The sequence below is a fragment of the Gymnogyps californianus genome, chromosome 2 (genome assembly GCF_018139145.2).
Source record: "Gymnogyps californianus isolate 813 chromosome 2, ASM1813914v2, whole genome shotgun sequence".
Taxonomy (NCBI): domain Eukaryota; kingdom Metazoa; phylum Chordata; class Aves; order Accipitriformes; family Cathartidae; genus Gymnogyps; species Gymnogyps californianus.
In genome coordinates this window covers 14,914,541-14,939,856 of record NC_059472.1, presented here as the reverse complement: position 1 = coordinate 14,939,856, position 25,316 = coordinate 14,914,541, and the positions used below count along the sequence as shown (strand labels likewise).

Genomic DNA, 25,316 nt, shown 5'->3' with positions numbered 1-25,316 from the left:
AGGACTGGGATTACATTGACGGCTTGTCTCAAATACACAGCATACTGACAAAAGACACACATTTCCTCAAGGGTATCGTTGTTCCGCATTTCACAAAACAGAACAAAACTTCAAATTCCCCTTGGGGGAGCATTTGGGTTTTTAAGTCAGTGATTAAAAAGCAACATTTTTGTCTGTGGAACTTGGAGGCTTCTCTTACCAACCTGGTGGGCAGGAATTCCACTGTGCTTCAAGCAGAGCTATTGGGGAACAGGGTGAGCTCTGCACAGCCTGATGGGTTGCAGGCTCTTGAGGTTCTGAAGACTTCTGTGGGATAGCTCATGTTCTGACATGGTTTTTGGGTTTCTTTTGGGTTTTTTTATTTGGGTTTGTTTGGGGTTTTTTTCATCCTTTAACCCTGCTTCTGCTGTAAATATGCAGCAATGTAGTCCCAAAAGACTAAAACCCACAGGAGACTGTAATAGCAGCCACTGAAGTTCAGGAAGAACAGAGCACCTGACTTTCAGCAGCAACACAGCCCTCACATGTATGCGTTCACATATTGGATTATGTTAGATAGTAGCTGTAGTTAATAATAAGCCATTAGAAGAGGAGTCTCCCAAGTTTTATCTGAGGTTAACCACTTAATGTTGATTGTTGTATAACAGAGTTTGCCTCTGATAAGTACTTTGGGGCTCAGTAAGGTTAATGAAACCTTATGAGAGGGAAGACTGTATTTTGTTGGGGTTTTTTAAGGAGTCAGGCCTTTAGTGTACCTTGTTAAGAAGGTTCATGGATTAATCTACATGTCCATGTTTCAGATGAAAATGGCTTCTTAAGATCCTACTTTTTTGTGTGTGTAGGCTCACATTTGTAAGTGTAGAGTTTCTGCTCACAGGTAACAAAATCAATTAAAAGATGCAAGTTTCTCACAGGGGATTCCTCTTTTTGAGTAGCAAGCAATTCTTCTGGCTGCACACAGAAGGACAGAAAGCCTTCTCCTACATCAGTTACGTGTTGATCACCACTAGGATCTGAGGAATCAGATAAATACTTCACAGGGTGTGCAGATCCTTTTTGGGTGAAGGGCTGAAAATCAATTCCTGAATGCAGTAAGCGCTTGGACAGAATCCAGCCTTCCCCCCCCCCCCCCCCAAGAGCTCCTTCCACTGAATTCAGAGGAAAATGGTGGAGCTGGGTCCTTGTATCTTTGCTAAAAGAGCCAGGTATGTGTGACCTCTCTCCGCTGTGCATTCGACAATAACAAGGGTAAAGCTCAGTGTCAAGTGCACTGTACTGGACCCTGTCAGACTTTCAACCTGTTCAATTAACTATATGAAATCAAACAACAATTTTCACCGGAGTACTGGAAGGCACTTCTTTTTTACTGAAGGCTATTCCCTTGGCAAATCTTGACTTTTAGAGGCCAGCTGTTTTAGCACTTGAGCAGTTCAAAAAAAAAAAAAAAAAAAGCAGCTTTGGATTTTATTTTTATTATAATATGGGGGAAGTAGGGAAGAGAGAAATGCTTTTTCCTCCAGTCTCTTTGCTCTCTGTAAAAGGCTCAGCTGATATGTCCAAAAACAGAAGCATCTTCAAAGAGGGACATGAAAAAATTAGGAACTGGCAAGCTAATTAGAAGAGACTGAAAGCTAGGGGTAAGGACTGGCCTGTCTTACACCCTCCTGAGCTTAGTCGTCACTGATTACACAAGATTACAGAAATGCTGATATTCTGTTGGGATAAAACCTCCTGTAGCAACTTCCAGGGGCTGCTACAATTTCGCTTCAGACTGGAAAGCAGGTTCCCAGCCCGGTACCGGTCAGTGACCGCGCTGCTGAGAGCGGCCGGGGCAGAGCCCGGCGGCCGGGGCGTTAGCCTGTGTGCCGGCTCCCCCCGAGGAGCCGAGCGGTACTGCACCCCGCCAGCGGCGCGCAGCTTCCTCTCGGGCTTTGCAAAGGGAAGAAGAAAGAACACCAGTTTGCCCAAGCGCGTTTCCAGCTCTTTCTAAACACCAACCCGGAGACACCCGGAAAGTACTGAAGACTACAGGCGGCCTTCGCTCAGCAACAGCGGGGGAATTCGGGGTGCAGGCACCTGCACAGGGCAAGCCCGGTTCTTGTTGGCAATGCCGTGAGTCCTGACCAAGGGTCCAGGCGACAGAACGCAGAAAGCAGCTGAGAACATGGGGCCACGACAGAGGGCAACATTTATGACATGAGTTAATCCATTTGTCAGAGATTTGGTGCAAGAGTGGATTTGTTGTCTACATATATATTAAAAAAATAGAGACTGCAAAGAAGCTGGAATCACAGCATAATTGATGGAGGGTGTCTGGCTTGGGAAGAGTCGCAGGGGATTAGACAACAGTGACAGTCGGAGGTGAGAGAAGGAACACAACGAATTGCAGACTGATCGGATGAGAGAGATTAAATATGCACTCGCTCGTTTGTGTCACAAAACAGAAGTCAAATTTTCGGTTGCGTCTTCCTCCAGGTTCAGATTTCAGGAGAGCTTCCTTCTGCGTTTCATCATTAGGTTAGTTGTGTTATTAGACCAGGAAACACTGCCAAATAATTATAAGATTACATTAAGACTAAATCCCCGTATCATGAATAGCACATGCTGGCAAGTAACAAGCTGAAATAAAAAGAATCAGCTCTAGCTGCTCACTGATACCACAAACACACACCCACTAAGCAGCAAATTAATTCATTTCTTCAAAGTGAAGAATTGTAAGGTCCTCTAACAACTCCTCCACTTAACCACTGAAGTTTTCCCCATCTAAGTTTTCCTTACCCACAACTGAGCCATAAAATTGACTTTGTGTCTGCACAGCAAAGACGACAAATACTCCTTCCCAGACAACAGCACAAGTTATCTGAAAGGAGACCCTCCAATACCTCCCATTTTTGTCCTGGTTCCCACCAGAAGGGGAACCAGAACTTCTGAAGCGCTGCAGGAAAACCTGACTTGGTGGGAAATGAGAGCCCAGCAGTACTAACCAGCAGTTTAACCAAGCTGAAAAAATAAGTTCCAGACTGAACAGATGCAGCAGAAGTTTTAAAAAAGCAACACAGTATTACAGCTTAATGAGACTTTGGTCAGGGCACAATACTTGGAATCAGCACAATTCAAAGGAAGGCCTAAATATTCAATGACCAGTTCTAAACTAAGGACGCCATCCTTTGAGTGGAAAGGCTCCAGGCTGTTATGCACCACATTGAAGTAGTTCATCAGTATTAATCAAGGGGGGGGGGGGGGGAGGAAGTGCCATCAGGGTTAACAATGCTACATCCCATGGCTTCAAGCTGTTCCTTGGAGGTCTCCAAGTAACAACAGTGCTTCACCCTGCCTAGCTTCTAGATAATGGGATCACACAGCCTAGTGATCAGTCAAGGAACATGGTAAAGTAATAACATAATCACTAACAGTTGGTGATGGTTCCAAAAACCTGTAGAAAAAGAACTTCCTAAGAAATAAGATGAGAGCGTAGATCTTCAACATTTGGCAGAGTGTTAGAACTATTAATAAAGTAATCAATACCCCTGTAAAGCAGCTAAAGAAAAAAATAGTTGATAAAAAGCACACTTCGTCAAGAACGTGTGAAGGGTCACAAAACAAAAGAAGGTGGACAAAGGAAACAGGGTGAACATAAGAGGGGCATTTTCATAACATCTTCTCTTAGCTATATTAAGTACGCTAAATTAATCTGTTTGGAGGCATCCCTCGCCCCTCCATTGATTACTCCAGCAATTTACTCTCTTACCCTTGGTCTTATGAATCCCACTTAAGGTGGACGCCTGAGTCACCTAAGATACAGTAAGCACCCAAAGGCTAAATGAGTAGTTCCTGAGCTTTTTGGCTCTGTCAGTGGATCACAATCAGTGTTCAGTTCTTCTTGCAGACACCACGCAGCCTTATCAGCAAACTAGGAAATATCACAAAGCTTTAACAGTATGGTTTGAGAATTCCTGAAATAGACTTTCCTAAGACATTTGATACAGTTTTCCATATCTTATCCTAATTCACATTTTTAGCTCCCCTCTGAGTAAGAAACAGAAATTGATTTTGAAACTGACTGCCACAGTGAGAGGTTCTGGGGGTTAGTTTTACAGGATACTGATGTGAATCAGTGTTTTGTACGGAATACAGTGGATCAGGTTTACAAAAACTGTACAACAAAGATCTCTTAAAGGAGAAGGGTAAAAGATGATACGATCTCTAGTTAGTAAAAGTTGACTAAAATAAATAGAACAAGATTGAATTAAAAAATGCAGAAAAACCTTGTGTTAGAGGGAAGGAATAATCCAATTATCGTTGCATGTAATTATGAAACATTAATTCCCCAACATCTGACAGCACTTGAGGAGTAAGCACTGAGGAGCAAGTAAACGCTGTGTCAAACGAAGAGCAATACACCTTTTCTCCTGTCACCTAAATACTCACACTCTAAGGGTACAGAACTTATCTAACTAAGCTAACTTGCCAGGGAATTTCAAATCTGAAGCTAAAGGACAGGAATTATACTTTTCAGTTCAAAGATGACTTAGATTCTGTGTTATACATCAGGTAGGAGTAAAAGCTACAGCAAATATGGCTACCATGGCTCTTACTGAATTCTTATATAGCAACAGAATAAAGAAAAAGAGGCAGCTAGAGTGCAATTCACTTCTGAGTATGCTGTAGAGCAATTGGTTATTGAAATCATGAGAGATCTTCCCAGGTAGTTACAAGTGGAGAGAGCATACCAAGGAAACGCAACCAGACCCAAGAAATATCCAATATGATAGGATAATAATAAGACAGTGTAAAACATTCATCAGCTACTTGCATAGCAGATCTCACAGCTGATAACAGAGCAGGAGCGTGGAAACTGTTCATTCTGAATTTAGTAGATACGGAAGCAATAACATTAGTATGTTGTTGGCAAGCAAGGCCAAAAATGCCTCAATCGTCCTTCAGCAAGTTCCCTTTCCTATTAAACAGAACAGATGATAATATCACTCCTTCCACACCGGATTTTATGTAACAAATAATGGCATTAGACACTCCCCACTGGTTTGTGCACAGAAGAGAAGATAGCTCCACTTCATGACTAATTGACCCGATTTCTTCTTACACATATAGGGCCTAGTTCTCCTATGCACAAGCAGCAAGTTGGTTTAGCAATGAAGACTTGGTCATGGCAGCTAGTTAGAAAATGTTCTCCTGTTCCAGATTAAAAAAAAAAAAACCTCATAAAAAAGATTACTTTCTGCCATAATACTCCACAGATTATTTTTCACAGAAAAGCCAATTTATCAGAAAGTAATCAACTATGTTAATAAGTTACAACTTCCATGAAGTGTTCAAGTGCCTCATTGTCCCCTTTTCAAATGCAGATGAGCCTTCCTGGTCATACCAGATCTCTCATGAGCCGTTACAGTTTTGCCTCCTGTTGTGGGAGTTCGCTATATATTGCATGAGCTATAATCTGACTGAAAAGCCAGACCCAGCAACCATTGCTGAGACATGAGAGAAGATTACTTTCATGCAAAATTTTCTTTATCAGTAAGAGGTTGAATAACGAAAAAAAGATTTCCACTTTCCAACTATTTGGCCCATCCAACTTCTTTCAATTCTATGTTATATAAACACAGGGTTACATTAATATATTTCTGGTATTATTTTCTGTGCAAAAAGAACAGTTGCCACATATGATGCAAACAGGAGCCTTATCCCAACGCCTGTCACTCTTTGACATGTTCCACATGTTAAAAATTTGAGAGCAGCCAAGTATGAAACAGGGAAAACTCTGTAGTCCCTCACATTTTCCAACACGAGCATCACAGCTTCACAAAGAATGCTGCAAATAAGTCTGACCTTATCCAGGCAGCAGAATAAAAGCTCTCTCCAGGGTGAAGCAGTGATTTTATTTTATTTTTTTAAAACGCAGATGGAGGTAGTCAGGATTGATCTGACAGCCCACCAACCAACATTGCTGTTAAGACCTCACAGAAAGAGCAGGGAAAAGTGGCATAAATAAGGACCATGAGCAAGGCTGGCTTAAGCTTTGCACCATGGAGAAGGGAAGGGCTTCACAGAGGAGATGACTGGAGATGGAAGTTGCTTCTACATCACCACTATCAGATGAACACTGCTTGGGAGGAGAGATCTATTGTGCTGAAGAGCACTGTCACACGCAAAACAAGAAAGATAACTAATATTTTATTGGAAATACCCTCCATTTGGACACAATGAAGGTTCTTTTTGTTTCTACTAAAAAACTCTTTTCTTCTTCTGTGAATAAACTAAATGCTTTCTGAGATATATGACAGTGCTGTAGAATGCTCAAAACTTGCAACAGGTTTAGGACCAAACAGAGAAAAATGTGGTAAGCAAAACTTTAATAATGTTTTAAAGGAGGCTAAAGTACTTCCTACAACACCTTGCTCTGACCCAGGACCTTCTTCACTTGGTACCAGTCCTACACCTGATCATAAAAACAGTCCTCTACCAATAACAACCTAGAGAGTAGGTTGTGACCAGTTTATAAGGGACAAGAAAACAATGTCCAATAAAATAAGCTAAGAAAAGGTGCCGGTTTGTGTAGTCTTCTGCACTGTAACTACAGGAGGATTTGTGAGAAGACTCTGGAGGGCCAGGTGTCAGATAACACAGACAGGGAAGCATTGGGGTGAACACCTATTGAGGTCACCTTACAGAAGACTTCATTTTGCTTCTTGCATCAGGCCTCACATTAGGTGTGCTCTGTCACTGGCACAAGAGATATTTCGGGTCAATATGATACTCATCAATAATGGAAGGATGAAGGATAACAAAGTTGGAATCACTTTCCAAGGGAGGGATCAGGAAGTGAGCAGAAGTTGTTCCAAATCAAACAGACCTGTTAACAGGAAGACTCAGCTGGCTCTTAAACAACATCTTTTATACACATATCACAACGCATTTATTTAACAACGCTTGTATCTTTATCTTTGTTGTACAGGCACCAAAACATATACAGCAAGGATGAACACTATCAGGAAGTAACAACACAGTGAATAAAGCCACCTGGTTTTGGTCACCCTTCCTGCCCCAGAGGCAGCAGTGAGACCCAGGCCTCCTTGTCCCCAGGTCACTTCACTGGTTACAGCACAAAAGTCAGCTGAGTTCCGTGAAACAAAGGGCATAATTAAACTATGTATGTCCTGGAAATCAGAAAGATATCTGCCAACACTTTGATAAGAAAAAGAAGCCCTTTCTCTGTATGGAGAGAGTAACTTAGACCCTTGGGATTCAGTGTGCTTCCTAAGAATACCAAAGTAACCTGAAACGGAGCCAAGGTTTCTCCAAATTCCAGTGTAGTATCTTAAACTACAAGACCATCCCTTCACCCACATGCTAAATAACTTGAGTATTTCAGCTGATATAACAACCCCTAACATTTGCAAAGATATTATTGAAGTGAAAAAAATAAATCCATTCAGATTTTAAAAGCAAGATTTTATATGAATTTCATAAAAATATATGTCAATATAGCTGATTTAATGTAAGCATCTTTAAAGGTTATAGAATTAGCCAGATTTTAAGGCTTTTTGCAGCAGGTTTTCAGTAGCAGTTCATATTTCATTTTCCAAGGTGCCGTTTGGTATTTAATGAATATTCATAAGTTCTGGTCCCTTCTGAAACTAAAAAGACATTTTCTTGAGTCCTGTTCCTTTCCTCCTTAAAAGTTTAATTTAAAAAGGCTTGAGTCCTTTCAAGTACCTCCTATCAAATTCCTTCACTTGGACCAAGGTACCTCTTGGGTATTACTTTGACAGAATGAGGTTTGTTTAATGATCATAGCATTAAAACCCCATGCTCTGAAGACATGCATTAGCACACTGGGGAACACGGCATAAAAACAAGAGGTGAAGCAGGGTTTCTTTCGTTCCTTCCTTTCTTTCAACAAATCACACATCAATAAGCAGTTACTTAGACATCATCTTTATTACCTTGTCAATGGACCATTTTCCCCAAAACGGTTATTCCTTAGTCATTCTACACCCAGTCTTGCTCCTGTTAATGCTGAGACACTGAAAAAAATCTTCATTTGTTTCAATGGTACAGGATAAGATCATCAAAGAACAACTCATCTCTCAAGAACTCCCTAGTCATTTAAAAGTATTGCTGCCTGGCAAATTCAAAGCCACAAATGCACACTGAAAGCAAGGTCCATTTCTCAGGTTTGCCTCCTGGATTATACTGGTATAAAATGAGTGTAAAAAGCTGGCCAGTCAGAGCAACTTTTTATGTCCCCTCACACTGGTAAATGCCAACACCAGCTGTGGAGCCTCTGGTGACGTGGCCCTACCATTACATTGCTTTCTTGGTTGTACAGGCCACTGTCACCTTTGTTCCCCGCTTTTTATTGTTTCATTTTTCCTACCACTGCTAATTCCTATCAGGTGCCCTTAGATCTCGCTCAGTATTAGTCCTTCAAATTCTTTTGGTTCTGGCTTTGGGTCCAACACCATGAAAATGACCTCTGACCTGTTGCTGAATAAGTTAACCTAACCAAATGCTCCACTCACGGAACTCCAGGATTTTGTGTATAAACAAAGTCTCCCAATTTCTTATTAGACCTTTCCATATTTAATTGTCCCTAACTGGCTGCAAAATGCATTTCACTGGTTCTGAGGTACTCAGTAAGTACTCAGCAAATCATAGGACCATAGAAGAATTCAGGTTGGAAGGGACCCCAGCAGATTTCTAGCCCAACCTCCTGCTCAAAGCAGGGTCAGCCATGAGATAAGATCAGGTTCCTCATGGTTTTATCTAGCTGGGGCTTGAAACCTTCCCAGGACAGAGACTGCGTACCCTCTCTGAGCAACCTGTTCAGATGTCCAACTGTCCTCATGGGGAAAAAGTTTCTCCTTATGTTCAGCCTTAGTCTCTTGTTTCAACTCAAGTCTGGTGTCTCTCATAAATCACTCTGAAGGCTGTGGCTCCATCTTTTTGATAACATCCTTCTACACACCAGGGACTGCTGCTAGTCCCCAAATCCCACCCCAGCAAGCTGCCTCTTCTCCAGGCTGAACAAGCCCAGCTCTCTCAATCCACTTCCTACAGGGCAAGTGCTCCAGCCCTGAGCATGTTGGTGGCCCTCACCTGAATTTGCACTGGAGTGCAAGTTCCAGCACTGGAGATCCAAGAACTGGAGTCTAGAAAGTACACAGTAAAGGGGAATAATCACTATTCCTGATCTGCTCACTATACTCCTGTTAATACTACCTATGATTCTGTTAGCATTCTTTGCTGCCAAGGCACAACACTGGTTCATTTCATCTTCCTGCCTAGGAAGACCCCAGGTCCTCTTCACCAAAGCCGCTCGCCAGCCAGTCAGCCACAGGCTGTATAGGGTGCAAGGGACTCGGCCTTCCGAGCTGCAGAACTTTGCATTTGTCCTTGTTGAATTTCGTAAGGTTCCTGTTGACCCATACCTCCAGCCTGTGTCTGGTCCCTATGCCTAGGTCCCTACAAATGGCAGCCCTACTCCTGAGTCTATTGACTGTTACCCCCGCTTCGGTGTCATCTACAAATCTGATGAGAGTACACTCTGTCCCATGGCATCCTCAAGATCACTGTTAATATAAAGATCTTTTTTTCTTACTAGGTAAATCACCACATTAAGCATTTTTTTTCTTACACATCTGCAGCTGCTCTTTGTCAGGAGTGGTAACAATAAAATCTCCACAAAGAAAAGGACATTTTGGTTTGCGTTTTTGCCTCCAACTCAATAAACTGTAATCAGCAACTAATAGTCCCAAGTAAAATGCCACACTTTTCAACACCTATGGTTAACAACTGCTAGATATGTTTGCCCAAGACTATTTTCCTGGCTTATGACCATGCCTTAGATTTTATCTTCAAATAAAGTTTAAATATCCTTTTCATGTCACTTTCTTCAAGCTCTTTTCCATCATATTTTTCCATATCAAAGCAGCCTGTAAAGTCACTTCAATTCCTGAGAAATTTTCAACAATCACATCACTTTTCCATAGCCATATCTGGAAACAGTTACACTACCTTGGCTTAATCTTCATATTAGTTTCCATGCTCCTTTCATGCTATGCTTTTTTTGAGCCACAAATCCACTGTTCTATCCCCTTATTAGATTTCAAACAATCAGAGTCACAGGGACCAATAGCACTGGAAATATCCTCCCGAGTTATTGATTTAACTCGTAATTGTATCACAATATACTTTTATAAAATCCGTACAAACATTGATCACGTTTCTTCTTTTCTTTGGTAGTTACTGAATTGAAGTTATTTTCTTTCCTGCAGACTTACTTTCTAACACTCATACTAGTATTTTCCCTATACGTCTTTTGTGTAAAGTAAGAAAGATTGCTCTTGATTCTTCTTTTTTATAGAGGTCTATAAAGTTAGAGGTTTTGCACATCTGCAATGAAACTACAAGGTTTCCATCTATGTTTATGTTGAAAACAATTTTTTCTTCCTTTCAATTTCATCTCACAGTGCCTTAATTCTAAAAAGAGATGATATGATAGTAAAACAGTACTAGAAAAAATTAAAAAATAGCTTCAATTTTTTCTGGTAGTGCTCTGGATGCAGTCAGCTGTGTACACATGGGTGGAGACACAGACTACATTCCTATGGCCTGCATTCAACAAATGATGACTTAGAGGAAATGGGCACAATGGTTATGTACTGAAACTCAATGCTTACCAAACCAATACAAACCACCTCTCACATATAAGTGTGTATGCGTATTCATGGCTACATAGTAAACAAATATCGGTAGTTTGCCGTGTTTGCAATCATTCATATATTATCAGAAAGGAAAGAATAGCAACAGGAATCAATGTAAAATTTGAAACACCACAAGTAAATATATACGAACAGACACTGATTGAAACATACATTAGTTAACAATACGTTATTGTTAAGACTGAGATTTGTATGTGAAACTCAAATCTCTGCTTGATATTAAGTGGCTGAATTCTAATTCCCAGTTTTGTATACCATCACTTCAAAGAACAAATTAGTGTTCCACATTAAACTTTTTACAGATTAATTACTGCCTGGGATATGAGTGAAAATGCTATTTAACTCCCCAGTTACATCTGTATTTATATTAATCCAGTTACTCTGCTAAACTGATGTCAGTTCAAAGTGGTCAGCTAAAATATCACTACTGCAAACTGAGTAGGAGTTAACAAGTCAAGCAGATCAACAAAATCAATATCAACTTCTAAAGTAAATAGGAAAATAAAATACAATGATGCTTTTTAATATATTCTTCTAAGACAAGACACCAAGTGTTGAAGGTTTGGAGGTCCTGCGGGTATTTGGGGAACAAATCATGATAGAACAAACAAATATTTTTTAGACTAGACAAGGAAAGTATGTGCAAGTGGGAAGTCCCCTATCCAATAAAGGAAAAGCTGCAAGAAAGAACGATTGTACTCGAGCTATGCTTGGGACAGAAATCAGTTTCATTGGCTGGAAATAATAGTTTAGATTGATACTAGGAAAATACCAACTTTAAGGACCATAAAATACTGGAATAGAGAGATGTAAAAATCTTCTCCATTGCAAATTTTCCAGAACAAAGTTAGACAAACATCTGTCAGAAATGAACTTCCTGTATTGATCCTGCTTCAGCCCTAGGGAGGGGCTCAGCTGGGCTTGCTTCCCATCCTACATGTTAAGGACTCTAAGTTTAATTAAAAAAAAAAAAAAAAAAAGAAGACGAAGAGGAAAACAGAATATGAACTCAAGGTAAAACACCTCAGTGAAAAAAACTCATTTACATTTTTCCTCATAGGACATTTCTTAACATTTAGGGGCCGTTTTATTTATTTCGAATGAACAGGGTGGGGCCCTTACCCACATACAGACTGACTTCTTTCCTCATGATACTAACCCTTAATAATCTGAAATTTATCTTTTAGAGAGATGGGGAAATCACTTACCACATCCTGTGAAAGCTAGTATATTCCCCCTGCTCTAAACCTTGCAACTCTAGTCATACAATCAACAAAAAGCCCTCAGTGCAGTCACAATCTATTAACAACAAAGTAAAACAATTTGCCACATTTTAAGTAAGTAAAATATTTCTGATAGTGCATACTTTACCAGTTATGTCATGCTGTTTGAATGACTCACTGTAGATTTGATACTGATTAGGGCAATGTTTCTTCAGCCATTTGCAGACATCCTGCTGGGTCCATAACGCCACAGGCTTGGTCAGCTTCACAGTCCCAGACTAGAAACAGAACGAAGAACAGAAACGATGTTTAGTCCGCACACAAGTTTCAGGAATATTAATCTGTGACGTCCGTATACGATATTAAAATAATAAATGCAAGATAGGAGCTGCTCTGATTGGCAGATATCCAGTAATCACCAGCATGTTACACAAGACCCAGCTATTCAAACACATCACACAGGAGTCACACACAGTGAAAGGTTCTTTATTTTGCATTGCATACATATTCCTTGCATGGCAAAAACATATTGCACTATGTCTTACCTGAGTAACAGTTTAAAGAGTGACCAATTCTGACTGCACCCAAAGGGCAATAGTTGCAGCCTTTGAAGCCTTCAAATTCACAAGAGGGATGTAACATTTGCGTCCCAGTTTGGATATAACCATGGAAGACCAGGAGTATCCTCCGGCCAGGCATGTTCCTCAACTACAATTAGAAAAGATCTTGCAACAAAGCCCTTCAGTGCAAACAAGCTTAAAGACTGGTTCTGCCTGGGAAAAGGAGACTACACACCAATGGAGGTAGAGCTGGTGATACTGGTTCATACTGAGCATTTCAGCTGACATCGCTCCTAGTTTGACTGATGTTTACAAGCAGTTTTAGTTTTTCTGCTTCCTTTTTACCTTTAACCCTCCTACAATCACCGTTATGTGAAATAAATAGGACTCCTGCTTAAAACTGTAGCTTCTTTATAAATAAAAGACCACTGTTCAATACTTTCCTGAAAATACAGTTTTATAATAGATTATCTGAACAAATAGATTAACAGTTTATACATAAAACATTCATAAATTAAGTCAATTGCATTATCATATGTATAAAGTCACATTTCATTTAATCAAACAATTCACCTCTGCACACACACTTTTTTAAACCATATAAAAATGCTGATTTCTAGATGACCTGAACTTCAGGGATTTAAAGCCTCTTGTCAAAGTAGGCAAAACAACAAAAAAAAAAGAAAATATATTCAAAGTGATTTCATCTTTTTTTTGTAACACAGTCTGCCCAGGAGATTACCAAAATCTTAAACAGATGGGCAGTTATTACCAACAATAAATGTTTAACATTGGACATTGCTGATGTAAGTGGGTGTGAACACCAATGTATCCATTTACTTCATGATTTTGTCCAAGAACTGAGTCTACGGAATAAAATCAAAGTATCTTTGTTCCCACGCTGTGCATGCAGAATACCTTTCCTCCAGCTCCTTGGTGGTATAGAAGGTTCAAGAGAAGTTTTTCTGCACAAATTTGAGGTGAAGGGGAATGTCATCTCAACCATTCTTCTCCATTAGGACTCACAGCAGATTCCCTCGATATTGCCAGCCAGGGTTTATCCCAGCATTTACGCAGCTGTACTTTGTCAGACAGACCTTTTCAAAGTTGCTTTGAAATTTTTCATTATTAGAAGTCCAAAGGACCAAAGCAGTTTTAAGCTAGTGCTTTGCACGTCCTATTAAGTCCATAAAGTACATCATACAAAGATACTAAGTTAGGGCCAGGGAATATGGCAGAGCTAAAATTCCAACAGGCAAACATGTCTTGAATTTCTCACATCCAGTTTTCTCTATCCCTTTTTCATTGCCTGGGTAGAAGTTAAATAAACAGCAGGAAAATTGCAGTTGAATATATAATACAATGTACATCCTTTAGCTCAGCCTTTTTTGTTTTGAACAAAAATACACTCACCAGAAACATGAATCCTGTTTCAAACACACAAATCGGCACCATCCACATTTAGAGGTATCACAATAACACACAAAACCACCCCAAATAATTGATTCTCATCTTTTGCTGCCACCCACCAACCTGCAGCAGGCAGAAGCCTGACTGACAGAGTTGGTGTCCACAAAAAAAGAAACTTCCAGAGGTGTTGACGGTGCACTATAACCAGGATAGCACTTGGTCTACCACTATCCTGTCTGACAAGCACATCAGTCTTCTGCACATACAGAAATCCGCTCTGGACACTGCATAGGTCTGGAGAAGGGGCAACCTCTGTAGGGAGAGGAAGTGCCCTGTAACTGTTCCTCATGCAACTAGGAAGATCAAAGGCTCCTCTTTGAACTTCTCTAGCCTACTTGTTACTGCTATTTGAGTCAAAGAAGAAACTGAATTTCAATGAAGAGCTCAGTATTATGGTATAAGTTAGCTGATTTTTATTACATGCATACATAAATGCATGTCCTTCACAAATACATCAAAGAAAACAAGTAAAAATAGCCATAACACAAGTAGTCTCTCCGATTCGATAGAAATCCCTGAACAACAGGGTCAAGACTTCAATGTGTATCTTTGAGTTACTGCTTAAAGATATTTCTTGAGCACTGGAATTTTTGAAGCCTTTTGAAAGTCTGTCAGCCCTTGAAAAATGAATTGTTAATGGCTTTTCTTGTACATAAAAATACTTAAGTTACAAATATTCGTATACAAAAATATATAGCTAGCTGTAGATTTACAAGCTATTTACTCCTAGCTGAAAGTACACAAGTAGTGCCAATGTTTGTCTTAACTAAGAGGTTGCTCTTTTCAGTTCAGCAACTATTCTCCTCTTAAAAGGTTTAAGCACCATCATGTTAACTATCTGAAGAACAAGTTTATCAGCAATCACAGTACAAATTTAACATTTCCCTCTGTGCCTGTAGAACTGAAAGACAGTTTCAAATGTGGCTATTATGCTGTGCAATATACAGATCACTGCACAAACATACATGCTGATTTTTTACTGTCCAGCATTCAGAATTATGATTGAAAGATGTTTGACTTAAGCGTGTAACTGCAGTCCAAAGAGGATATTTTTACACTGACACCATCAAGCGTTATGTTTAACTTTCTAATTCATAAGGACTTGATGAGTTAGAGGAATACAGCGTTTTTAAAGCAATGGTTATAAAAAGTATATTGTTGTTGCTTTCATTTTTGGAACATCATACCCAAAATATTTTCCAATCAGATGCTCTAAATGAAAGGCTATTAAAAAATATGCTTCCCTTCCACAAAATTCATTTGTTACTTTCTTCCCTGCTCTAAAGCTAGATCTTATACCAAAAAATTCCCAGTAAACCAAGGAAGATTACTCTTACCATAAACACACCTACCAAATGAGTCCCCTGCCACTAACTATATATAAACTACCTAGACAGGTGGAAAACATATTATGTTTTACTTTACTTTTGTTTATCAGCTCAGTCAAACAATAGGCCCAAACTGATTAAAATAAAATAATATATATTAAAAAAACCCTCTTCAGTCCGGCCTTCCTTTTCATTTTCCTGACAAACTCATCCTAAGATCACCCTTTGCTGTCAACACTTCAATAGTTTCAATTCTGCCAAATGTTATGCCAATTTATGTGCCAGATATAGATCTAATGAGAATAAAAGTCTTCAGTATTCTGATCTTTTCTTGTATATTTGAAGGAAAACCTGTTTCTTCAGGATTTTGTGTCAAACACTTTCTTCTAAATTGCCTAACCCCAGTTTTTGCTGTGTATCTCAAAATATAAAAATGACCCCCAAGAAGAGAAAAAAATTAGCATACTTAATACGTGACAATTTCATGCTCTCTTTGTTCCCTGGTGCCGAGAAGACAGTCCTTAAAATCACCAACTCAAGAATAAATAAACAAGTCAAACTTAGAGCCTGTGCACTACTAGAGAGTGTATTTCAGTGTTCAGAATAGCATTAGCAACCAAGCCCTGCTCTTCCTAAGCAATGACGTACAAGTTATCTCTTCAGCCTTCCAGGTGCAGATTACCAAGCCTGCCAATTTTGAAGGTCAATTTATTCACCAGAATTTCTTTGTGTTTATTTACTGTATTTTACTCCAGAAAAGAAAGGCAGGCTTCTGTATTTTTGGGTGACAGAGGATTCAATCTCATTATTAAAACTACTTTACATACTACGAGCCAATTTATTTAAGAGAGCTTCTCCAACCCAAACATTTGTTGCATTTACAAATCCGCTCAGATTACAAAATCCAGGGACTGTGGAGATCAGGGTCCTCAGTCAAACAGGGCTGCTGGAAGAAGGCTGCCTGATACCATTTGTAACATCCAATTTCCCAACATACCGATCCTGACATATAAGCAAAGTCAACGCATATTTACATCCAATTTTATCCAAAGTCAGACCCTACAGTTTCTGCCTAAAAAACCCACTTGTATAAAACAGAGATGAATAAAAGAGGCGCTGCTCAAAGCATTAAGGCAGATTCTGGTCCAACACATATCACGAGAGACTCTGCTCTGAGTTTACAGTTTAATGAGAAAAAGACAAAGAAGGATGAATTTTGTTATAGCTGTGCTGGTCAAAGCACATAAGCAAGGCAAGGTTGCAAGGAGAAGCACCATCATTTATCAGACCAGCAGTGTGGAGCTCTGCCAGCTGTGTTTCAGACACAAATCTTCACACGGAGTAGACGTGGAATACAACTGCTCAATGTTGAACCATTACATTAACCCAGTTAGGCAGTTCAAGAGAAAAGGGGGCTGATAGCTGTGAGGGGACGTACGGGAAGAGCAAAGGAAAGAAGTAATAAGGTTGCTGCCACCTAGTAGGGACAGGGAGAGTGAGATGGGTGGCTGTCACCCCTAATAATGCAGAGTCAGCTGGCGCAGGAAACATTAAAATGTGTCAGAAAACCATTGATGTGTCTGTGATCAGAGAGAGAGACTGGGAGGAAAGAAATGGGATCACTTCATGCGTGAAGTTGAGAAGGAAATATTTGTTAAATCAAAAACATAATGTCTTCTGCAAGCAAACTATAAGGGGCCAATGATATATTTAAAAATTAGAAAAATAAAATTTCATGTGTATCTGATATAGATACATATAGCAGAGAACTTAAACTACACAGCTCCAAAAGCTATCTAAGTTATTGTCAAATCTTTCAGGCTGCTCCGGAAGCAAGACTAACAGCATCATCTTCATCGTTTATGACAAGAAGCAGCAGGAGCAGCAATGCCCAGTAAGAATTTCAAAAGCATGATTTTTTTTTTAAACATGCTTGGGTTACATTTCTAAAACAGAGAAAACAGGAATCTTTTTCATATATTCCAAATTATTTCTCCAACATTAAACTGCCTATATAGAATTCAGAATCAATGACTTAGATAAAAGTCGGTTTCAGTTCTGGAAAGAACAGAAGAAATTAGCCAGGCTTGTGAATATGTTTTTATATGATACATTAAAATATTGAAGAATCTGGAAAGAACACATTTTGGTTTAGAAATACACTCAGATAGTCATACTTACAGATTTTTTCCAGCAAAGACTAAAGAAAATTACAGTAATAAGCAGACACCCCATAAAATCACTGAAACCTCTGTTGTGTTGGGTTCCCATCTGTGTTATTGAGAATTTTAATACTAAGATAAGATGAAAACGACAAACCAAAGGAAATGTGTTTATTTAAAAAAAAAGAAAACAACAAAAAAACCCCAAAGAAAAATACTGTAAGACACCTTCCCTTTTATATTGATAAAAGACTGAATGTTTAAAACCTTAATTGGATCAGAAATTCAAACAGTCACATTCTAATTTATTACTTAAGTCACTGTGAAAAACAAAAAATCAGTATGGCAAATATATATATTTTTTTTTTTAATCATTGCGATTTAGTTTAAAGCACATTTTAAAGGCCAACTTTGCACCAACTTTGGCTTAGCCAAGACATAAACCCTAACGCCACCCAGGAAGGATTAAAACAGAGACACTACAGCAGCTATTGTGCAAGCCATACACCTATGACTGATCAACACACAATGTCCACTTTGAATGAAAAGTATGGCGACATGAGAGACCTACCAAGACTCCCAAATTGTGCTGGAGGCAGGGTCAGCTAGCGCCTTGCATTCCCTGAGTTGCAAACTTGTGTCTCATGTTTGCAGCCCCAAACTTACTTGCTCCACATGGCAAGATGCAAAATGCAACTGGTTGGCCCAATCTATGATCCCCTGAGCACGGCAGAGAGTCATATAATGACGCCATGAGCAAGACTTGGAGGCTGTGCAGCTCCCAGGGCGCTCACGTCTATTAACACAGCCTGATGCTCAAAGCGTGCCGCTGAAAGCGGCACCCAGCCCACATCTCAGCCCTTCTCCCATCACTCCCATGCACGTTGTCCCTCCTTCCCCGGTCCAGTCCGCTGGCACATGGCCACACCATGCTGCCTGACATCAGGGTCCACATACAGGATCCCACAAAAGACAAGATCAGTTACAAGTACACGCAAGAGGGAGTTATTTCCCACCACTGGTCAGCAGAAGGATCGGAGCAGAGCTGTAATACCTTCTGGTTCACCTAAATCCACATTCTCAGAATTTTTTTAAGAGAAGCAACTTGGTGCAGCCACCTCACTGTGTCTCGCAGGAGCACAAATGAAGTCCAGACAAGGTACCTGAGGCCCCAGGAGAATCACGTCCTCACTGACTCTGAGCTAGTTCAAACATACCTGAAGTCTAAGGAGAGACACAAAGCAGACCTGCAGAGAGATCACTGCCCCCTTGATCCAGCCACTGAACAGATGGGGACGATCCTCTGATATTGTGGGGGAGAGAGGAGAGAACAGAGTTAGAGGGGGAGATGAGGACACCTGAGCAGCACCAGCTCAAGGCTCTGAGCACGAGGTGAACAGGGCCACATCAGCCCTCTCCAGGAAGGACCAGGTAGGGGAAAGACTGGAGACTGGCAGGGAAGCCATGCAAGGTGCGGGAGAAGTGGAAAAGGTCCTGTACAGTAGATTTGCTATTCCTATCCTCACACTTTCTGGAGTAAAAGGAGAGGAACAAAGACCACTTCTACAAGGGCCTCCCACCTATATTAGCAGCAGTGGCCCACAGCCTCCCATCTCTCTCACTTAGTCTCTTCGCCTTTTCACAACCTCAAGGGCCAAGTCAGCCACTGGCTTCTTTTTGTTGCCTCCAGCAGACTGCTGTAAATTGCTGTCCCTACCAAGAGACTGCTCTGGCAGTGCTTAAAGCCAGCTCTGCACAAGCAGAAACTTCTACCACAGGGTCCCCAATCAGTGTAGCACCACCACTTGTTCAAAGACCGAGGAACAAAGAGGGAGGTTTTACCCGGCTTTCAAGCCACACCGGGATTGACCCAATCCAGCACCTTCTGTACCGGTGCCACAAGCTTAGGTGTACTACAAATAGACTGCAAAGGGGGGAAAAGGAAACAAATTATGAAAAATAATGAGACTGATCTGGAAAGTAAGAAGTTGTTAGAGGGAGTTAACTCCCTCTTAAGGCTGTCACCAGTATAACCATCAACAGGAAAGGATAAAGTTGTCCAAAAAAATATCACTGAGCATTATCCTGATCGGGATAAAGACAGTATTGGAACAACAAGCAAGGATAAACAAGGTGACACATTTCCCGTGAGAGTACTCTCTTTCAATGAGATACTGCACTCTTAAAGCAAGAATCATGACTGGCAGATGCCAGTGTTGAAAGAAATGGCAGTGGCACTATCAGCAAACTGTGAAGAACGGGAGTGTCAGGACAAGAAAGGAGAAGACAGAGCACTCCTCAGCATTGTCAAGAAGCTTGCCTGACAACATTCTAATTGCTATCAAAAATCCTGAAAGCCACAACCAGGACAGACAGGCCAACAATGCTTAAAGTAAAATCACAAGTAGGTCCAGGAGCACAATCAGTTTTAGGTTTTGACAGCCAAATCCACATCAAAGAGTGTAATGTTTTAAAATTCACTTCATCTAAAAATGCTGCATTTTTAATCTTGCCAAACTAAAGATCCATTTCACTCAGTGCAGAAGATTCCTTCCAGTCCAAAAATTAAGTATTTGCTTTTGGATATTTGCAGAGAAAACACAGAGAGGGAGAGCTGCTCTGTCAGGATGAGGGTTCCTACTTCACAAGATATGTCAATTGTTTGATACTTCTTCATCGATGTGGCTTTGATTCCCCTTCTCTACCTGAGACAATTCAAATGTGTCCAAGTCGGGGCTCTAACCATCACTATCGTATATCACAGATTAGAGTCTTCACAAGTAAATACAAATCCTCCTGCTTTTACAAACAGAAACCTACTCTGTATCCTGCATAGATCTGGAGAACAGACAATTTCTGTTCACACAGCAGGTGCCCTACTAGCATGCTTTGTGCAGCTATGAAGATAAAAGATTCCTCCTTGAACTTCTCTAGCCTGCTTGTTACCACTATTGAGTCAAAGAAGAAACAGAATTAATTTCAATTAACAGCCCTGTATTAACAGCAACTTACAACAAGTAATTAACTTTATTACAAGCACATGTTCTTTACTGCACTTAAATTTTTATTCTTGCTGTAGTGGATGGTTGAGACGTTCACCCTTGACATGGTGTACATAACTTGCAGGTTAGCTCATCTTTTATCCTGTCTTAAGGACTAAATACTACACCCACTGCAAAGAAGATTTGGCATGAGTCTTCATCACAGAATACTCCGTTCAGACTGGTAGTAGGTACAGGAGAGTGTCCCATCTTGGTGAAAGTTGTAAGTTCAAATCCATTCAGGTACACGTAAGAAAGCAAACAGGAATATCTAATAACTAAGCCACTGATGAAATGTAGCTCCCCCTTTTCCAACAGTTTGTCCTGAACTCAGAAACACCGTCAGAGCAACTGAAACTCCACTTCTGAGGAAGCTCAGTATTTGTCAAAAATATTTTCTCCAGGTCTAGGTTAAAATAAAAACAAAAAAATAACACCACCCAAAACCTACCTATACTACAAAACTGCCAATTACAAAGGAGTCTCCATTCCCACTTTTTTTTTTTTTTTTAAACCAATCCTGGCACCTCTGCAAGTTGCATCTTAGGCAGTTACATCTACAGTTGAACTAAACCAAGACTGCTTATCAGTAATTCCATTAAAATAAATACAAACCAGGTGTATAAGCAGGTCCACTGATTTTCTTGGAATTTCTCACATACTTATTTAAAGATGGTCATATAGAAGAATTTAGCTAAAATACAGCCTGTAGCAGCAACAAAATCCACTGGCCAAACTAGACTGGAAAAATGTTTAATTTGCATGAAAATATCAATAGTACACTGAAATCTTGTTGCTCTTTAATTACAGAAAAATAAACAGCAAAAGACAAGAGCTAAAAATGTAAAGATCTGAAGGACAGCACAAAGTTTTGATTTTATACTTACAAATTCAATAATAAGAGTTAAAGAAAATTAGTCAGCCTGTATTTGTTTTGTGGATCATGAGAATGCTTCTGACTTATAAGCACATATATTTGGTGATGCCTTACCTGCAATTCTTCAGTCACTTAATTGAATTTTCAAAAACAGCTCAATTATCAATAGTTAGCAATAAGAATCACAAAACAGGCTGCCTTCAAATGAGAAGAACTAGACAGGACCATGACTATTTTCAGTGTACCTCTTTGATATTCACATTATCCATACTAACATGGATATGAACTGAAATGCGCCAATTAAAAATTATGACATGTAGCTTAATAGTAGAATTTTCCAAGGCTTATATAAATTATAAAAATTAATTTTCTTTACTACGAATACTACTATAATACAAATAGGTCTTTATTTAATGGGGGGGGGAAGAGGTTGTACAGAGCAATACTCTGGTCTTTCCAGAGCTTTCAGGTAATACTACTAACAAAATATAAACATATATCTAAAATCCCAAGTCCTTCTCCTTACAAATTAAATTAAAAAAAAAATCTTCCCTATGTTTCTAAATGTTCAGGATATTCTAATAAAAAGGTTATTCAAATACAGGCTAAGCCTAATCTCAGAAACATGTACCTAACAGTGTCAGTGGGAGTTAGGTGCTTTTTGGTGACTTGCTTTTTAAAGAAAAACACATCTATGGCACAATATTGCTTTTGCAGAGGCAGTGTACCTTTCTCTGGGGGAGTTGTCATTAATGATACTGGCAGATTTTTTTTATTCTTGGGATTTACTGGTAGAGTTACCCTGACATAATAAATCTGTCCAGCACAGACCACATCTCGATCCTTCCATTTCTAATTACAGTATTCTGTCGAGAAGATACTTGACATGTCACAACCTAGGGTTTGAGAAGTAGCTATGTATTGTTTTTAATAGCTGCTGTATGTCAGAGGTGAAGACCATAGTCCATTTTTTGATCTTAAAGACACAGACAGTGAAGCATTTCTATATGAGAAGACCTATAAAAGAAACTGTTACTTCAGCATTAGCAGGTTGTGAGGTTAATTCCGCCATTAGCTCAACAACAGTACATTTGTACAAGTAGAACATCTAACATCCTGAGAGGATCTTAAACCCTATTAAATCATGACAGGTTGCTTTCTTACAAGGTTTACTCCTTCCAAGTGAATCACATTTTTGGCACCTTTATTTCCAGCAGATGTGCCAATTAAGAGGCTTGTACTGTAAGAAGTAGTGTAACCTTTCCATGCCAACTTTCAGTCTTTATGGATAGGCTCATTCATATGCAGAAGGCAAGTGCAGCAGCCAAGGCACTTTATACCCCAACAGCAATCAAAGTTTTCTAGATATCTTTGCCAGTTGACTCTTAGCTATGTTCTCTTGAGCCAAATACATTTTGAAAACAACTTTATAGGCCAAACATGTACATGAGTATGAATAAGAAAAGGTCTCTGAGCCTCAGCTGACAGGTCAACCTCTTGCTTCCCAATAAGACATTGCTTCCACTTCCAGCAAAGGCAGGAGAAAAAAGGTAAATGTTGATAGAAAGGACAGATTAGCCCAGCCATCTGATTCATGCAGTAGCGTTGCAATGTCTGTGTAGAAGGTCATAATGGATTTCTCAACTTAAATAAATATCTAGGAGGCAGATACACTACTTATTTTTCAAAACAAGCACGGTACTTCTGACGTCAATGTAATTTCTTGCTAATTACTTTTGAGAAACTAGTCTTCTCTCCCTAATAAGGGAATTCTTGTATTCTCTTATCATCCCTATGAAGTCCTATATTCATAAAAAGAGCTTAAGCACTACAATGCCCTTTTATCCCCTTTATTAGAGGAAGTAAAAAGCCTCTAACTGAGATTCATGAAGGCCAGCCCCTCCTGGCTAGTTAGCAGCCTAAGTTAGCCAACAAGAAGATACAGAAAAAGCCACAGAGCACAAGTCCCATATTCACATCAAGGCCAGCCCAGGCCAAAGTGAGACATCTCTTCTCACTCACAGGAAGCATCTCTTCTTGCAGTGCAGCAAATAAACTCAAAAGCAAAAGAAAGGTCAGAAGCTTGTCCTTATTTTAAAAGGAAACAGAAGGATGTGGCAGCAGCACCGTCTCCGCTCAAAAACCTGAAGATTTGGAGCTATAAAGCCCACATAAATGGGACTCAGCAGACCAGATTCGGGGGGGGGGGGGGGGGGGGGGGGGGGGGGGGGGGGGGGGGGGGAAGGCAGAGGTTAATATTGTTGCCATACTCTGAACATATCTCCTAGATCAGGCCATTCATGAGAAAATGGGACTTTCCCAGGAATATCCCAGCAGACACCATGGGGAGGCTAAGCAGGGGAGGAACTCTAGTCAAGTGAAGATTTGCATCTTTGGTTCCAGGTACCATTTGTAAATCCAGCCCAAAATGTCCCAGCAACATCTTCCTGGGGAAGGCAGCTGTGAGACGTCCCTAGAAACGTGGAGTTGAGATTTTCAACAAAAATGTTATGCCCACCTGACCTCAATATAAGGAACTTGGGTCGCAAGGAGATGAATGTGAAAGAAGGGCTGAGAGAAGGTAAAATAAGCATTGTGAGGAACAATATTAATCTGCTGTAATGTGCTGAGTACATACAATATGTATCCTTTCTGGAGAGAGATCTGTGAAGGGATATCTAAATCAATGTGCTGGGAAGACAAACTGGCCCTGAATAAGAACTAGAAATATTTTAATTACATTTCTGAAAGGAACTCAGTTCCCTTCTCTTTCTTGGATCATTTGCTTGCAGTTTAAGATTACATGAAAAATTCACACAAATCCTTCAATTTCTGTTTGCAGAAGGACCAGCAGTGTCAGGCAGCGAACAGCAGGCAGTTCTCAAGATTCACTCCAGGGACAAATTCATCTCACAAGCCAAAATTTAACTCTTGGTTAAGTAGCTGGTGTTCTATAACACAGACCACTGCATAAAGACACACATAACTTCAAGCATCTCAGATTCCACATCAGGTCTGCCATGCTGGTCTGCTGCCCAGATCAGGGCTTTTGTCTCAACAGCAGCCTTTGGCAAGTGATATTTTTACACAATTAACACATTTAACTTTTTTCCTCCAGAGCTGGCATATTTTCTGAATAATAAAAAATGCAGGCAGGTCCAATAATACTTCAATCACATTAATACGGAAATTTTCATTTTTATGCAGCTTTTTATATCCATCCAACTACCGATGAATAAATGACTCCAGGTAAAACTCACAATTGCATTGATTCATTTAAGTCCTTTCTAAGAAGCATTACATTTAAAAACAAACTAATTCCTATCTATCCAGAAACAGCAGGTAAAACTGCAAAGTTGATACACAAAAGAAAACTTTAGAACTGCAAATGATTTGCCAAATCTGCTTTGCAGTTTTATTTTAGGCCACATTATTGCAGTGTCTTACAGGTCAGTTACCAAACTGAATTAGTCTGCTATATATTCTCCAATCCACAATGTTTGTTCAAGGTTTTTAATGCTGGAAGCTTCTGAATTTGTCCAAGTTCAAAACAATACATGTTCACAAGCAAAAGAAGTTGTTGAAAAAATTCAGGGATGGAGGATGTTTCAAAGGTACCTAGTCAACACTTTTTTTTTTTTTTTTTTTGGCAGTCCCTCAAAAGCCTCCGTTTTCTAATCTCCCAGACGTCAGAATTCAGAGAAATGAACTGTTAAGGAATGTTACGAGACCTTTTACATGAAAACACAGCCAAACATAGGCGGCATGAGTAACTAGCTGATATAAAGAGCACCATCTACTGACAGGCAGCATTTTGACAGATGGAGACAGTTTTGCACGGCACTGCATAGGGCTTCCAAATAATCTAGCTTTTAAGGAATTCAGCTTTCTCTTGGAGATGTGTAGTACTTTT

General features: G+C 39.8%; 1 protein-coding gene across 3 annotated transcripts in view; it reads right to left on the bottom strand.

Moving 5' to 3' along the window:
- SAMD12 (sterile alpha motif domain containing 12) overlaps window positions 1-25,316 on the bottom strand; it is a 173,365-nt gene that overhangs the window by 114,306 nt on the left and 33,743 nt on the right. For all 3 annotated transcript variants that reach the window (XM_050891787.1, XM_050891788.1, XM_050891785.1), the window contains exon 3: window positions 12,114-12,243. In XM_050891787.1, coding sequence (XP_050747744.1) covers window positions 12,114-12,243 — 130 coding nt within the window. The remainder of the gene's footprint in view (window positions 1-12,113; window positions 12,244-25,316) is intronic.